Raw genomic sequence first — 17,908 nt, forward strand, 5'->3', positions numbered from 1 at the left:
AGATCAAACCCTACTAGGCAAGCAAGCCGTTGGGTGATTCTTTAGGACAGATTTCACTGCATTCAAAAAATACTAAATAAGATCATTTGTTCCAAATATTATATATTGATGTTAAATAAATATCACAATTTTTATTTTTTATCCAAATGACAGCCAAAGTTATACTGTTCACATTTAGATGCCTTCCAAACTTTAGTGGAAACTGATGCTACTAACTTATTTCTAAACCCAGACTCCAGCAACTATCTGATCTTCGTCTAGCCCCAGGCTCAAATCCCAGCCAGGCTGGCCAACCTCTTCTTTCTAAGATACATTCCCTACAGTTGATAATTTTTTTCCAGTAAGATCTTAAAAACTGAGGGCATATTTGGTCTGTTTGGGCATTAAAGACCTTGTGACACTTTGCATCAGAAAAAAAAAATGTGAAAGTCTTTGCCAAACTTTCCCCTCTCGCTAATTTGCATTATGCGATATGCTGTGTAGTACTCCTCCACACAGAAGTAGCTGCAACTGAGTGATTATGTGTGTAAATATTTTGTAGTGCACTTTAGGATAATCAGGACTATTTAATATGTATTGTGAAGTATTAATACTACTCAGGCCTTTCATATGTGTAATCCTTCTGCCCCTTTGAGCTGGCAGCAACAAGGGCTGGGTTCAGTATCCAGGGGTTCTGTTTCAATAACGCAATGCAAAAGCCCCACCCAGTGACTTAGGACAATTACATGCCACTCCCTGGGCGCCTCTAGGAGGCAATACTTCCCCTCTCGCAAGTGTTAGCCAAATGGGCTCGTTTCCCCCTGGAGCTACTCAATTACACCAAGGAGGCACGGAAGGCAAGCAGACGGGTACCAAACTCTTTATTATCAATCAGCTGATCGGGCGCTTTTTCTCGGCTAATGCCAGAGAGAAAGACACACCTTATGAACACAAAGCAGGCTTCTTTTATGCTAAATGACAAACAATTTTGCGTGAGTAGATTCTGCTAACCTATACATTTTTTAAATTCCTTCCCAGGGGTCTAGGGGTAAACAGGATACATTTATTTGACTCCCCTTACTGAGTGTCTTGAGTACGTGCATGCGGAAGGCAGGAGTGCATGCTAAAAACAGGACGTACGTGTGTGTAACAGCTAAGTTGATAAGCAAATGGTCGACATAAGCACGTAGTTGACCTTTGCTCTAACACAAGCACGGAGTCCGAGTAGCAAAATCCTTTTAATAAAGGAGGGAAATAATGTGGCATTACGTTGGGGAAACACCACAAACAGGATTCATAACACAAACCATGAGCAAAAGACCCACCTCCAAGTAAGTCTGGCAACGTCCTTTTCCCCTCAGGGTCTTAAGTCCAAATCACCCCAAAGTCCAACAACCAAAAGTCACTGTCCCTGGTCAATGCCACCCCAGAGTTCAAAAGTTCATCTGCAGAGTTTTACCCCTCCCCCCCACCGTGGGTGGAATTGGGGGCAGGGGGCCCACACTCTCTGTGGAGGTCTGCTGCAGCCTTCACCACGAATGGCTCTGCTCCACCAGCTGCTCCGCTCCTCCAGCTATCCCTGCAAACTGCTCAGCTCCACACTGCTGCATTTGCTGCTCCAACCATCCTGCAAACTGCTCTGCCAGCTGCTTAGCAATATATTTTCAGGTTCCCCCACTAGTTAACACAGCACTCAGTGATCTCAGCTCAGTAGTTTTAGCAATTTCAGCTTGTAGTAGGGGAGCCCCACTGCTGGTGCACCATTAGCCCAAAGTGAATTCAGCTCAGCAGTCTCTAGCTAGATTCCTAATAGAATCAAAATTAGCTCTGCTTTTCAACAGCGGAGAGAGGAAGAGGTGCAATTGGCATGCCAGACCCTCAAAAGGCATCTATAACATCAAGTACACATACCAGTCCCCAACCTCTCTCAATTCACTGAGTTTTGGAACCCATGTCCCTTGTCTAGCGAGTGCTACTTAGTTGATAGTGAGATCATCTGTCATAAAACAGGTTCATAGTCTCTCATTCACATAATCAGGGTAACAACACTTTATTCCTCTTGCCCCAATAACAGAGAAATTGAGGATCCCTCAGCTGTCAAAGTGACCATTTTAGGCTGCTGTGGGCTATGCTAGACGGGGTGAGTGTGCCTATGCAAACCAGATCAGCCCCCTAAGTTCTTTTTCACACTTGCCATAATTCACCACCAGATGTCAGAGTAAATCTCATCCTGACTCTGCTTACATATGTATCTGTGCTGAGGAACATTTGTAACTGTGGAACTGACTCCTTGCCCGAATTATGGGGAAACCTTATGTTGGTCACCCTGCTTTAGGAGTTGTCTAGTCTTGCAGTGGTTCAAAATGGTTAATTTGCTTAAGCAGCAATTTCTTGCATGATAGCGAATGCTAGTCTTTCTAATACAAAGTTGTGACCCAAGGCACTTTGTACTCTCACTGCTGCAATAATTATACAAAATATGCCTTGTGAGGTATCTTATAAAAGCTAATACTCTTTATTAATATAATTGTAAAATGCATGTGTTAACATTATAGGTGAAGTTATGAATTTCCTATGTATAACATTACTAGAACATGTTTAAGACCACAGAGCCTAGCCTAGGTAAAGGTCATAAACAGGTCTATCCTAGACAAAGGAATGTGAGTTTACCTCTGTTTACATGTTAGCCATAAACAAAACCTTTCACCTAAAGCAGCTAGGGTTATCTTGATCCTGAATTCAAGAGACAGAATTAACATGACTCCTGCGCCCCAGAGAGATGCAGGAGACTGAATCCCCAGAAGGCCTTCCTGTTTTGTAAGACAAAGACAGCCCTTTGGTGATATGACTCCTAGCTTTATCTTTCATTTTAGAAGACAAAGAAACCAAGTGAGTTGATCTCCATGATGGGTTCTGGCCAGGCTGGCCAGTAAAAGCTGGAAAGAAGACTGTATTACAACTGGAATGAGGGTGGTCGGACCTAGTGGCCAGAGCAGGAGTTGGGAGTCAAGCACCGGGAGGTCAGAGTCCAAGATAGGTCAGGGGGTAGACAGAGGTTCAGGTATTAAGAAGAGGGCAGAGACAGGTTACTGGGAGGACAGAGTCCGAGACAGGACAGATGGCAATCTGAAAGCCAGGTACCAGGAAGTGGGCAGGGTCAGGCACGAAGTTAGTTACAGAGAGCAATCAAAGAGCAAAGTTGAGGACCAACCAAACCAGGATCAGAAGCTGGAATCTAGGGTCTATGGCAAGCAGTGTCTGGAGCAGAGACAGACAGGCAGTCTGTGTTGTTTGTGGCTTCCCGGTTTAAGTACTGGTACCGACCATTGGTGGACTGTGAGGAGCCACCACTTGGTCATGCTGGACAGTACTTCCTGCTTAGCCTAATCTCACAGGGTCCTCCCATGGGAGCCCACCCTAAACCTTCAGTGGTGATGCAGAGGTGTCAGCAGCCCAGAACCCCTGTGGTGGCAGGGTCCAGGCCTGCAGGTTCTTACATCATCCCCCATTTTGGGCAGGTGCTGATTCAGGCTTGTCTGGGTGAGCCTTCTGGAATTCTTCCACCAGGTCAGGGACGTGGACATGGGAGACAGACTCCCATGTGTGCTCTTTGGAGCTGTAGACTTCCCAGTCCACGAGATAGTACAAACGGCCACATGTCTGTCAGGAATCAAGGATGACATGTACTTCGTATTCCTTGTGACCTGGATTTCAGCTGATGGAGGCAGTGGTGTGGTTCAGTTAGGGAAGGTGTGCTCAGTGTAGAGTTTCAGAAGGGAAACATGGAAAACTGGGTATATTTTGAGAGACTGGAAAGGCTAGAGTTTGAAGGTGACTGGCTGTGACCGAATGTACCCTACCCACTATTGTAATAATCTTTGTACAAAATATGCCTTGTGAGGTATCATTTGAAAAGTAATACCTCACTAGTCAATAATATAATGGTGAAATGTACGTGGCAACATTATATGTAAACTTCTGAATGCCCTTGTATGATGTTGTTAGCACATGTTTAAACCCATGTAGCCCTGACGAGACAGAAGTTGTTAAATAGGCCTGTCTTAAACACAGAAATGTGTGTTTACCTCAGTTTACATATAAGTAGTAATCAGGATCCTCAGACAGCAAGAGGGGATCAACTGGTTCCTCAGAGACAAAGGACAAGCTAACTCCTCTAGCCAGGTGTCATAGTTGATTGGCCATCGCCTGTCAAGTGGCGATTCTTTGGCAACAAGGAGGAGGCAAGAACAGATTGATCTGCACTTTAGTAAGTAACCTCAAGAAACTTCTTTCACCATGAGACTCTATGTCTACATCCTCACAGTGGGAAGGAACTTTATCTAGGCGTAATCCTTAGGAGAATGCATGTCAGGAGAATGCATGTCAAAAGGTGACTGGACTATAAAAGTGAAGTCAAAAACACCCCAGATTATCTCTATCTATCTATCTTTCTTTCTTCCTCTCTTTCATCTAAGAAGACAAAGGAACCAACCGTTTGACTTTGGGAGGGGACATGATCAGAGAATTTGGTCAGTAAAGTTTCTGGGAACATGTGGTAAGGATTTTACCTTGAACCAAGTCTAGTTTAACTTTTAGCATTTAGAAAATATTTTATTTTTATGTCTCTTGTACTCATTTAAAATCAGTTTGTAGTTAAATAAACTTGTTTTATTTTTTAATCAAAAGTAATGCAGTGTTGTGTTTAAACTGAAGTGTTTGGTAACTCCAATTAAGGTAGCGAACTGTTGCATATTGACCCCTTACAGGGGCCATGGATGTTCAATATCTGAATGCCCATGGGAGGGCTGGGCAGTGCAGAACACAGGTTTGGGGGGAAATTTGGGATTCAGAGTTTGTTGGGGTCACCCTGCAGGTAGTAACTAAGGTTGCTGAAAGCCAGAGTGTGGCTGGTGTGTTGCTGACAGCCTGGTGGGATCAGAGTTGCTGGGCTAGCTATGCACGGACACTCAGGGAATGCTGGTACGCTGGTTGTGAGAGGTCCAGATTTAGAGCTACAACAGCAAAGCATTGTGAGGAATCCAAAGTTGAGGGGCAGGAGGTGACACAACCCCTCACTGGTCTGGATTGCATCCTGGAATATGACACCAGGTTAATCTGCTGGCATATTGGGAAGGGTTCAAAGAATTGGTGGTCCAATCTGCAGAAGGGTCACCTGATCTGGAGGTGTTTGGCGGCAAGCCACACCTGGCACACTATAAATACTGGAGCTTCTTGCTGCTGATGGTTACATGCCTTTTATAGGCCTTCATTTCTTAATCTAAGTGGTTTTTGAGCTCTTCCTGAATGAGGTGAATCTATTGGTCCCAGTCGGTAGCGGCAGGTGGAAAGGGAGGTGGAATTCGTAATTAGCAAAGAAGGAGCTCTGACCTGTGGAGGCATGGTTGTTGGTGGTGTAAGAAAAATTTGGATATTGGCAAGATCATGGACCAGTTGTCTTGATCTTAATTTACAAAGCATCTCAAATACTGCTCTAGTATTGTTCAGTTTGTCCGTGTGTTTGGGGGTGGTATGCAGTGCGGGTGGATGTGTAGCCTAAATCAGGGGTGGGCAAACTTTTTGGCCTGAAGGCCGCATCTGGATGTGGAAATTGTATGGAAATTACGGAGCTGGAGGGAGGGGAGTCATGGGATGTGGCATGGCGGGGGGGTGTGTGTGTGCCTCCACAGTGATGGTACCGGGGATTCCTAGGGGCCCTGCTGGCAGTGACACCAAGGTGGCCATACTAGGCACTGCCACAAGCAGAGGCACCCTAGCTGGGATGGGTGTGGCACCTGGGCGGTTTCAAGAGTCTCAAGGGTGGGCTATAGGAGACTGGGAACAGGCTATTGTGATTGGCTGATGAGGAATAAGGCAAGTCTCTCAGAGGAGTGGTTCCTCAGGGATTGGTCGGTGAAGGAGGTTGTGGTTCCTGATTGGACTCGATTAGGGGCAGTATCCTGCGATGCTGCTGGCCTTGATCATTAGCCAGTTCTGGGCAGAGGCTGGCACTTCAGGGAATGGGTGCATAGGAGCAGGGTTCTGATCCCAGATACAGTGCGGTGAAGTCTGGATAAGCAGTGCTGGTTGCGCCTGCGCAATGTGACTCTGCATGTGGGAAGATGGTGCCCATCCAGAAATTGTGAGTCGGGGACTGGGGAGCACTGGGCAGATGGAGCGATGCAACCCTCCAGCCCCACTTTCGCACCTTGGCTGGAGTGCCGGGCGGGCGGACGGAGCAAGGCAAGCCCCTGACCCAACTCCCTGGCAGTAGCTTGAGGGCCAGATTAAAAGGTCTGACGGGGCAGACACAGCCCACAGGCTGGAGTTTGCCCACCCCTAGCCTAAATGCTTCATGCCAGAAGCAAGAAGTGGACTGTGAGCCTTGGTCAGAAATTATGTGGTCAGTAAACCCATGGAGCCATACCACATAGTGCAGTAGGTGGTGGGCAGTAGTCTCAGCAGAGCATAGCTGGTTGCTGGGGATGAGGATCAGGAAGTCCACAAATGTTTGGCCATCAGATGCTGGGAGTTCCACAGTAAAGTCTGTGGATCCGTCTGGATTCACTCTGGTGAAATGATGTACTCCAAAAATGCAGTGATGGGCTAGTCAAAGGTGCACTTTTCTGATTTGGTGTAGAAACCAGGCTTCTGTAATCTTTATCCCTTTTACACCTCTACCCCCCTATAACGCGGTCGTGGGGAGCCAAAAATCACTAGTGTGTTATAGCTGAAACCCTGTTATGTTGGAGTAGCGGCGGCAGGGCTCCAGCAGTGATTTAAAGAGCTCCAGGCTCCAGGTGCTGCAGGGAGCCCAGGTCCTTTAAATCACCGGCGAGCCCCGCTGCTGCAGCCCCAGGGTAGCAGATGGCAGGCCTCCAGCAGGATTTAAAGGGCTTGGGGCTCCCCACAGCAGCTGGAGCCCCGGACCCTTTAAAGCGCCGCCCGAGCCCTGCTGCTACCGCGCTATACGCGGTATATATGTGTTATATCAGGTCACGTTATACCAGGGGTAGAAGGGTACTTGGAATCACTTAATCCATGTTCTTCTGCTAATAAACTTGTTTTGCTTTCATTATAAATCATCAGTGCTATACAAGTTCAGAGAAGTGTGTGCTTCTCGAAAGCTAACAGGTTGGACTGATTGACTGTCTCTGTAAAGGTAGAGAACCTAACACTTCTTCTGTGAGGGTCCAGTCAGAGGGACTGATCCCTGCTATTGGATGAGTTTGAGACAAATTCGTGGCTGGAATCATACCCAAAGTCAACCTTCAAGGAGTAACCAGGTTGGGTAAAGCCAGAGTGAGGCTTATGGGCTGCTGATTATCTGTTAGGATCAGAGCTCTAGATGAAAGCTGCACAACCACAAGACACTCCAGATGGTAACCAAACACCTTACTGGCCTAGCTGAACTCCAAAATTTCACAAAAGTACGAACAGTAACAGGAATTTCTAATTCAAACTATTGTTTCTATGAAAAAGCTTTTATCTATCCAGGATGCCTATAGTGTTCAAAAAATGACAGTGGAAAACCATTTTACTTCTCTTTTTTGACTGCAAGCTGTTTTATAGTTCTTACATACTGTTGTCTTTATTTAATTGGATTTATTTGGACAGACTACATTTTGATACTGTTTGTAGCTATAAATAGAATCTGATTATTACATTTGATCTAGAATTCTATCTTCCTTCACAGGATGAGATGCGGACAGAAGCGCGTCGAAAAAATCTTCTCATTCTAATTTTGCATTATTTAACAGAGGAAGGGTATGTTATCTAAACAAAAATACACTGCAGTTGTTTATATATGTGTGTTTCTGGTCCTTCATGGTAATGTGCACTTCTGCCCTCTAGTGGATGCAATGGAAGGCCTGCCCTGCTAATTATATTGCTTTGCAGTGTCTCTAATACTAGCATATAACATGGATATTTTACTTTTAAATTCATTTTATTTATTTCAATTTATGGAATAAAAATAAAAAGCTTGTATCTGGTGTTACTTAGAATTTTTTTACAATCATCTCTAAAGGCTTTTTTTTTTTTTTTTTTAAATCGGGGTTGTGCCCTTTATGATACGTAACAAAGATCAGAAAGGTTTTTAAAAAAGCTTCCTCCAGGTGTTTCCTACTAATACCAGGAATATCAGGTTAGGTCTTTTGGTTTTTCTGGAGAAGACAAAGACAACAGAGGAGGTTGGGGTTGGGCTTACATCAGGTATGTCAGCATTGAGCTGTCAGATTCTTTATAGCATGGGACTTGTTGCACACATGCACAATTTCCATTACTTTTAATGGAAGTTACAGTAACACAGAGGAGGTACATATATGGGTTTTAAAAGGGTATAAATATACTTAGTATGAAAGCATAATGATATAATGAAGTAAATTTGGGACTGGGGAATCAGGATTCTATGATTCTATGATTATCATGACTTCCACCAATTTATTGTGTGACTTTGAACAAGCAATTGGGTAAAATTTTCAAAAGCTCTGACCTTTTTTCTGGTGTAATTTGCAGTTGCAAAAAATTTCCCCCTGCATTTTTACATGTGTATTTGAATTGAAGGTGCGAATCTTGGTTCTTCAGCTTTTAACTCTGTGATTTGCATTGAAGTGAGGCAATAAAAAGTATAGATTTTATGATTTGCACCTGGATTTGATTTTATGGGTGCAAAAGGGAAGGTACAAGTTTGCCAGTGCGGGACACAGCCTTTTTGAATATTTACCCCTTCATCTCTGCAGGCCTGATTCTGATGTCAGTTACAACAGTGTGAATCTTTATAGCTAGGAATTTATTCAAACAGTGTTACTCTAGGTTTACACTGATGTAACTGACATCAGAATCTGGCTTACATTTTACCGATGAGGAAACAGAGAGAGGACAAGTCTCAGAGGCATTATGAGGATTAATTGGTTAATATTTGCACAATAGTTTGATAATAAAGGGCCAAATGTACCACACTGGTTATTCTTATTTGTTTTTAAATTAATTGATATAAGCTAATAATAATAATGAGGTGGATAGGATTCAATTCTGGATGTCAACAGAACTGGGTACTAGTCATAGCTTTGTTACTAATTTGCAATGTGATCTTATGTTGAACTTTTGGGAAGCACTTTGAGGCCTGTGAATGAAAAGTGCTTATAATTGTTACTGGTTATTAGTTATGTAGGGTTGCCACAGTTTGAACTATAACATTTCCTTGTATACTATTTCTCTCGAATTTTATAAAATAATAACATTCAGTTTTATGTTCTTTGCTCTTTTGAAATCACCAGGTATGCTGATGCTGCAAATGCTTTGGAACAAGAAACCCAATTAGCTTTACGCCGCTTTGAAGTCTGTGACAACATTGATCTTGAGACTATTTTGATGGAATATGAAAGCTACTACTATGTAAAATTCAAAAAATACCCTAAAATTACCAAAAAGGCCCTAGACACTGGTACGTGGCTGTGTTCCAAAAAGAAAGCTTTTGAACTTCTGTTTCTCATAATTTTAAAAATGTGTGCACTAAAATACCCAACACTTCTCAGACTTACCCTTATTTAATGTTGTTTCCTCTGTCCCCAAGCTCTCAAATGATTATAGAGCTAAAGGTCTTGTGGTTAGAACATGGGACTGGGATTCAGGAGACCTGAGATCTGTTTCCTTTTCTGCCTCTCACTTCTATGTACTTCAGTTTTGTTATCTGTGTGAATGGGTATGATGATGTTTATGCATCTTTTTTAAACAACTTTGAGATCTACAGGTAAATACAAGCAGAGGCAAAGTTATGGAGTGTTGACTGTTAGAGAAGGGGATGAGTGGGCAGAGAATATCTCCAAGCAGTTTCAGTTGCTTCAAAAGCTTATTTTGAAGTTTGAAGATCCCAGGTAAATGGTACACTACTGAAGCATATAAAAATAATAGTGTCTGCATGGATTAAATGCTTTTAAAACCCACCAGTCATATTGACATTCACAGTGATGTAAAAGATCAGTGGTGGCTGGAAGCAAGTAGTGTATGCATGTGAGCAAGATTTACAAACAGGGTCTAGTGTTTGGTGTCAGTTTAAAAAAAGTCATTTATACAATGTATAAATGATGGACTTAATTGCAAATCAAGGATAATGGGTCCAATTGCAGAGCATTTGTTAGATCATATTTACAACCAGATTGTGATTCCCTTACTCGGATTCAGTAATGCCTAAGTTCCCAAACAGTCTCACTGAATCAGTGCCTTGAAGAGTATCAGAATTTACCCCTCATAGTATTCTATCTATAGATACTAGGGGGAGAAGAGACTCAGAACAGCTGGGAGATTGCTAATGAGGTACAGAACCTTTAATCTCCAGGTCACTGGTTCTAATCCAGGCTTTTGAGTGACCTCACATTATGGTGTTTGTGTGTGTGTAAATCTTATATCAGGCACTTTTGGAAAATAACTTGAGGGTTGATAGAGCATCATCGGGTTGTGACATTTTTGTTGTGATGGTGTTGCAGCTTGGCAGCTTTAAGGCAGAGTGATTAAAATGGTGTGAAACAGCACTTTGTCCTAAGGATGGACTCTTAAGTGTTATTGGTTGCAACCCTAAATCTGCCCTAATTTGGCAATGGGTAAAAGTGATAATGCTGTATGTGAAATGAGTTTAGTGGGCTCAATCCAATTCCTAGTGAAGAAGGGGCCGTATCACAGTAATCAATGTCAATTTGGCACCTTGTTTGTAGTCTCGGGAAGGAGACCAAAGACTGAATGGAACTAAAGTCTTAATAAGCCTGAACTACTTTCTCCACTAGTCATGTCAGGATTGAGGCACTTTGACAGGTTTACTCTGCGTCTGCCGGTGTTGTACCCGCTTTATAAGGTGACTTTAGTTTCTCAGCTTCATAATCTCGCAACTTTCACAAGCACAAGGTTCACTCAAAAATGTTTTTAAAAGAAAAAATGAAATTTTCTTTCTTCCTTGACCATGGCATTCTGCTCTTATTTATTTCTAATTTCAATATTTATTTTGCCATAGCAGAAAATAAACAGCACCCAAGAAATGGAGGAAAACCAAGAAGGTAAGGGAAAAGTCATTTGGGCTGGGCACTGGGCAGAAGATTTTCCCCTTAGAGTAAAACATGGTACTCTTCCACTAATGCTCTGATACCCTGGAGGTGCTAAACTAACATACCAGTGAGCACACTGGAAACTAAATGGTGGAATTTCAGTCTCTTTTCAAAGGTAACAAAATTTTAGGTAAGACTGTTTTTCAGCCTGATTCATAGATTGCTAAAGTATCTGAAATATCGCCTCCATTATCACATATAAAGGGATAGGGTGGGATTTTAAAAAGCGTTCAGCATTGACCTCAATTCATTGACTTCAGTGGGACCAAAGTTAGAACAACACTGTATTTTTTGGAAAATCCCACCATTAATCCTTCTGTCTTGTGAGGTATGCTGGAAACAAAATGAGAAGTTAAAAATTACATCCTGAAAGGCTTTTTGTATCCTAGGACTGCAAGTAGCTCTTCTCATAATCTTCCTAGGATCAACCAGCATCAAGCTATGCAGCGGCCATTATCAAAAACCTCATCTGGGAGGACAACAGAGCCTAAACCACCTAGCAAGGACAGCCCCAAACAGGTTCAAATGTGTTGACTATGTTGCATTGCAATTGGGATTGATTTTGTTTTAGTTTGGACCATCATGGGGTCTAAATTAGGTGTTACCACTCAGGAAAGAGATCTTGGAATAACTGTGGATAGTTCTCTGAAAACATCCACTCGATGTGCAGTGGGAGTCAAAGTAAGCAGAATGTTGGGAGTCATTAAGGAGATAGATAATAAGACAGAAAATATCATTTTGCCTCTATATAAATCCATGGTACGCCCACATTTTGAATATTGCGTGCAGATGTGGTTGCCTCATCTCAAAAAAGATATATTGGACTTGGGAAGGATTCAGAAAACGGCAACAAAAATGATTAGGGGTATGGAACAGCTGCCATATCAGGAGAGGTTAAAAAGACTGGGACTCTTCATCTTGGAAAAGAGACTACTAAGCAAGGATATGATAGAGATCTATGACTGGTGTGGAGAAAATAAATAAGGAAAAGTTAGCCCTTGTCTACACTACGGGGGGAGATTGATCTAAATTATGCAACTTCAGCTATGTGAATAATGTAGCTGAAGTCAACATACTTAGATCTACTTACCGCGGGATCTACACTATGCTATGTCCACAGGAGACACTCTCCTGTTGACTCCCCTTGCACTTCTCATTTGAGTGGAATGTAGGAGTCGACAGGCGAGCGATCTGCAGTCAATTTAGCGGGTCTTCACTAGCCCCGCTAAATTGACCGCTGATGCATCGATAGCCATGTGGCGATCCCCCGGTAAGTGTAGACAAGCGCTTATTTACTCCTTCTCATAACACAAGAACTAGGGGAAATGAAATGAATAGGCAGCAGATTTAAAACAAACAAAAGGAAGTATTTTTTCACACAAAGCACAGTCAACCTGTGGAACTCCTTGCCTGAGGATGTTGTGAAGGCCAAGACTATAACTGTTTTCCAAAAAGAACTAGATACATTCATGGAGGATAGGTCCATCAGTGGCTGTTAGCCAGGATGGGCAGGAATGATGTCCCTAGCCTCTGTTTGCCAGAAGTTGGGAATGGGTGACAGGAGATGGATCACTTGATGATTACCTGTTCTGTTCATTCCTTCTGGGGCACCTGGCATTGGCCACTGTCGGAAGACAGGATACTGGACTAGAGGGACCTTTGGTCTGACCCAGTACGGCTGTTCTTATGTTCTTATGATATAGTCAATAAGAAGCTGAGAAAACTTTTGGAGGTTTGTGAGTAAAGAGTTTTATTGCTTATGTAAGTATAACAACACAGGAGTATAGTGGGAGATGCTATCTGGGTAAGATGGTAGTGGGGGGAAAAGGCACAGAGAGGAAATAGAGGAAAAGAACATCTCACATGGGACCTAATCTATCAGCAAATGAAGTCACCAGGTATTTTTCCAGTAATTTTAGTAGGCTTAAGGATTGGTCCCATAGTGCTAGAGATGAGGAAGATTACAGACCTAGGAAGGTCAAACAAGATGTCCAGTCTCAGTTATAAACACATTCACACAACCCAGTCTAACACAGTTGAGTTTGAGTTTATAAATGTAATTTGTCACTGTGGTCTGTTGCTCTTTGGGGTCAAGTCTGGCAGGGTTGCTGAACATGATGCTTTGCTATTAACTATGTGTTAAGGTGAAGTAAGTCAAGGGGAGCAGGAACACCAGACTGGTGGCTAGGCAGAACTCTGTGCTTAACATGATTCTTGAGGCATTGAGTAGGTGGCGGACATTGTTTTCTTAAAATCCTTGGATACGTTTCTGTGTTAGGGGCTGGATCTCATGCCTGACCCTCCTGTCACTTTTTTGTAAGTGCAGCAAATTACTACACAGCAGTAGCCACTAATTATGGATAGATGTTGGAGTAACTTAAACTTTTAAAGTGGCCCATCATTTGCATTTAAACAGATACATGGCTCATTCTCTACCTCCTCTTCCAGTCACATCTGTTATCCCTTCTGTACCCTAGTGCTCAATTCATGGTGCTCATAGAGGTTTCTTCTCATTGCTGAGCATTATGCTGATTTCTCCATACTACAGAAAACTCTTTGCAGAGGAAATGAGTGAATGCTGAGTGCTAGAGCTGTGGCTCTGCATTGCTTTCAACAGCTAGCCAGATTGAGACCTAAAGGCGCACATAATGTTACATACTAATGTCATAAGTAGATAGGTAAGGTAAGGGTTAATTTTCTTTTTCCTGTAAAGGGGGAACAAAGAGAACCAAACACCTGACCAGAGGACCAATCAGAGAACTGGATTGTTTAAAGTCAGGGGCGGGAATTTGTATACTCGGGGTCTTTGTTGTTTTTTTCTCAGCTATGGGTAAACAAGCTTTCTTCTAACTCCATCTTATCTCAAAGTTTCTCCTAAAACATCTGTGAGTACAAAGGAAAAGCAAAGTAATTCGGCTATGATGAGCTTTGTGTTGTATTTACATGTATGTTGATTTGCTGGACTGGTTTAATCGGGCTATCTTTTAAATCAGACTGTTTATTCATATTTTCTTATAAGCAAGAGCCTGTATTGAGTTTCTTAATGCAAGATTATGTTTTGTATTTTCTTTCTTTTTAATATAAAGTTCTTTTGAAAACTGGTGGGAGTTTCTTTTCCTAGTGAGGCAAAGGGATAGAATCTTCTGTACCAGTAGCTGTCTCCCTCACGGGAAGACAGAGAAGGAAAGGAAAAACCCAGGCTGTGTGGGTATTTTCCTATCGTCCCAGGGACAACAGGCGGGAAAGAGAGAAAGAATCATCTCTGTTCTCTTGTGTTTGAGGTTTTTCTCTCTAGTTACTGCTACGAGACCAGGGAGGGGGAATCTCCTTGTGTGCTAGCTGTGATTAGCTGTGAATGCCTAGCCTCGGGGGAAGAGAATAGCTCTCTTGGTTTTGCATTCAAGGAGTGAAGTCTAGTCTCGCACCGGCTAACCCAGGGAAGGGGGGAAGCTGGGAGAGAGAGAGAGAGACCCAGGGTCGTCTGGGTCTTGGGGGTCTTCCCAAAGGAAGTTGGGGAGTCCACAGAGGGGGTCCCCCAAGGAGTATTTGGGGAATCCAGGCTGATAAGAGCCTATTCTTATCTGGTGGCAGCAAGAAAATATCCAAACAGGTAGTGAGCTTGGGGGAGTTTCAGGTAAGCACCCAGATTTTGGACGCTAAAGTCCAGATCTGGGACAGGAGGCGTTTACCACAACTAACATCAGGCATTATTAGTACAATTAAGTGGAATGTAGAAGTTCAGCTGAAAAATCATACCATCTTGGCGTGTGTGAAGAACTACGATGAAGTCTAACACTCATCTGCTTGGAAAGAAATTGTTTTTCTAAAACTGATTTTTCTTTAGGAGAATGACAATACAGTTACTCGGGAGCAAGCTGATTTTGGTTTAAATGTGTCAGCAATCAACAGAGGTGGTGGAGGAGAAAGCACTCACCCAAGAAGGGTCAGTAGAAACTTTCTATGCACAAAACACATCTACGTGTATGAAGAAAAACAAAGAAGTTGTACACGAAGGTTTGATATGACTCTTCTGTATGTTTTTACATAAAATACTACTTCTGTGTGGCTGTCTGAGGTATCCCATGTATTTACTGGTGGACTATAACTTTTATACTTAGCCCATTATTTGGCATAGTTCATGCACTCTGTACAGAATGTAGAAGTAGAATAGAAAAGTCCAACTCCTAATAGTAAAAATGGAAGCTGAATGTATAATTTTTTTCTGCTGCTTGAAAGTGGTGGACAGATGGCTTTGTAGCTAAAGCACAGCACAGAGAGTTAGGACTCCTGGGTTCTTTCCCCACTGCTACCATTGACTTCTTGGGCAATTGTCAATGGGGATTCTTGGGGAGAATTTGGCCTTTTGCCCTTTGTAGTTGGAGACCTGTGATCCTGTTAAGCTTGCTTTGTACTATGTACACCTCCATCCCGATATAACTTGACCCGATATAACACGAATTCAGATATAACACGGTAAAGCAGCACTCTCAGAGGGGCAGGGCTACGCACTGCAGCGGATCAAAGCAAGTTCAATATAATGCGGTTTCACCTTGTCATAAACAGATAGTAGAAGTTAATAGAACAGAAGTACTTTATATCTCTTTTGACTGTAAAGGGTTAACAAGTTCAGTAAGCCTGGCTATCACCTGATCAGAGGACCAATCAGGGGACAGGATACTTTCAAATCTTGAGGGAGGGAAGTTTTTGTGGTGTGCTGTTAGAATTTGGTGGTTGTTCTCTCTGGGTTCTGAGAGTGACCAGACATGCAACCAGGTTTCTCTCCAATCTCTCCGATACAGACTCTTATAAGTTTAAAATAGTAAGTACTAGGTAGATAAGGCGAGTTAGGCATATGTTTGTTTTCAGCAACCAGACACCAGCTCCGAGCAATGCTTACACACTCTTCAACCCACGCCAGAGGGCCAGCGAGCCTGAAATGCGAGCAACAGAACAACCTTCCGAGGCTCAGCCCAGAGCCTGAAACACCTGGTGCCAGCCAGAGAGCAGTTCCCGCCAAAAAACTCCCATCACCTACATGCCTTCCGAGAAGGACAAGCCAAGTCCACGTCAAAGAAACTGGTTTCCCAGCCTTCAGGAAACAGTTCCGACTGAGCGAGTAAGCGATGACGCCGTCGAAGGTTGGGCGGCAGGCCTTGAGAGCACCCACGCTCTTCAGCTCTTCTAACCTGTCCGGTTTTTATCAGAACAAGGGCTTTATATTATCAGGACATCTTTTGCTGTGGACACCGGCAGACTGGCGTCCAGCAAAACGTTGGTGTTCAACTATGGTTACGGGGAGCTCTTAAGCTTGCCATGAATCTCCGGTGCAGTGCTTGGAGATGTACAGGACAAGACCGGTTGGGTAAGTCCTTCACTGGCAGGGATGGGCAGGATCGTGCGCAGTATTGTCGGTTTTGTGGAGGTGTCGCAAAGGTGGGAAGCCAAAGACCAGGTCAGGCCCCTCTCAGCCATCTCCCCATATAGGGTCTCATTTCAATGGTAGTGTGGGAATTTACTGCGTCCTTTCCCGAAAGAAACGCCCCAGAGGTAAGCTGAGATAATTACTTTTGTGGACTTTGGCTACGCGATGGCCGGAAGCTTAGTAGCTCTAGGCACATCACGGGTAAAGCTGTGTGCCGGTCGCCTAACAGATGTTTGCAGGGTAGGTTGGTCCCTGATCCTTATACGGATATCAGGCATAATTTCCTAGCGGGAACCATGAAAACTGTGAAACTCTGAGGGTGAATCACTTGGTTGCCACCTGTACACCATCATAACACGAAGCCTGGTGGAAGATTTAATGAACTTTGGGGCCACATGATCTGTAAATTGTGATATAAACACTCCAATGGCTGGGAACCTATGTTAGCAGAGTTGCTTTTGCTTACAGGCTGTCCACATGCCAGTCTTAGGGTTCTCACTTTCACTTGTTTATGGCCGAGGCTTAGGACCATTACAGTGGTGAAGCAGCATGGTGAGGGGTTTAACGCCTTTCCAGGAACTAAACATTCTGGACTTTGTAAGCAAACCTGCCAAAGCACCTCCGACACTCTGTAGCCATTGCTCTAAAAGAAACCCACAGGGATGCTCAGGAAGACCAGACTTTGGAATGTAACTTACACGACGAAGATGTCCTTCAGGTAGGCTCGACCAGGTTATGGATCTTTTGTAATGGCACAGCCCATTAAGATGGACGTGCATCATGGGATGGCATTCAAGTCCAACGCCCCTTGGATACTGTTATACTTATGCATTTCCCAATTCCTCACTAAGCCCAGAGTTACCATTATTCTCTCAAGCCCTTTTATTCCAGAGACTTACAAGTTTGTCAGTTTTACAGTCCAGAGAGGATGCTGAGTGGACCTACGGTATTACTTACGAAGGGAAAAAAGGACTGGTGATGGAAGAGGTGAACTCTCACACCTGGAATGTCTGCCGCGGCAACAATATCAAGGAGCTGTGCACTAGCTTCGGCCCATTGTTTCCTCAGCACCCCAGGTGACGTGTACGAACAGGCTACCACTCATTGACACAGGTAATGCTCACCCAATAGAACACCCCCTACCCGGTGTCTCCTTCCTGCCCAAGCTGCTTGCAGACAGGAGAGCAGACATGCTACAGATGGGTATATCCACTTCATCTCCAGTGCTGGGCATCTCGTGGTTCTGTACCCGAACCAGATGGGGAAATACGCTTTTGCGCTGGACTACCATAAGTAAATGCGGTATAGCTCGTTCCGGACAACTATCCAATGCCACGCACGATGAGCTATTGAGAAGTTGGACGTGCCAGTTCAGTCTCTAAAAATAGACTACCAGGGGTACTGGGATGACGTACCG

The 17,908-nt window shown here is 43.5% G+C and overlaps 1 protein-coding gene across 1 annotated transcript in view; it reads left to right on the forward strand.

Moving 5' to 3' along the window:
- KATNAL2 (katanin catalytic subunit A1 like 2) overlaps positions 1-17,908 on the forward strand; it is an 81,329-nt gene that overhangs the window by 9,300 nt on the left and 54,121 nt on the right. The window contains exons 2-6 of the mRNA XM_032798467.2: positions 7,673-7,743; positions 9,255-9,421; positions 10,979-11,021; positions 11,459-11,588; positions 14,914-15,012. Of these exons, the coding sequence (XP_032654358.1) occupies positions 7,673-7,743; positions 9,255-9,421; positions 10,979-11,021; positions 11,459-11,588; positions 14,914-15,012 (510 nt within the window). The remainder of the gene's footprint in view (positions 1-7,672; positions 7,744-9,254; positions 9,422-10,978; positions 11,022-11,458; positions 11,589-14,913; positions 15,013-17,908) is intronic.

This window comes from Chelonoidis abingdonii, chromosome 6 (assembly GCF_003597395.2).
Source record: "Chelonoidis abingdonii isolate Lonesome George chromosome 6, CheloAbing_2.0, whole genome shotgun sequence".
Lineage (NCBI taxonomy): Eukaryota > Metazoa > Chordata > Testudines > Testudinidae > Chelonoidis > Chelonoidis abingdonii.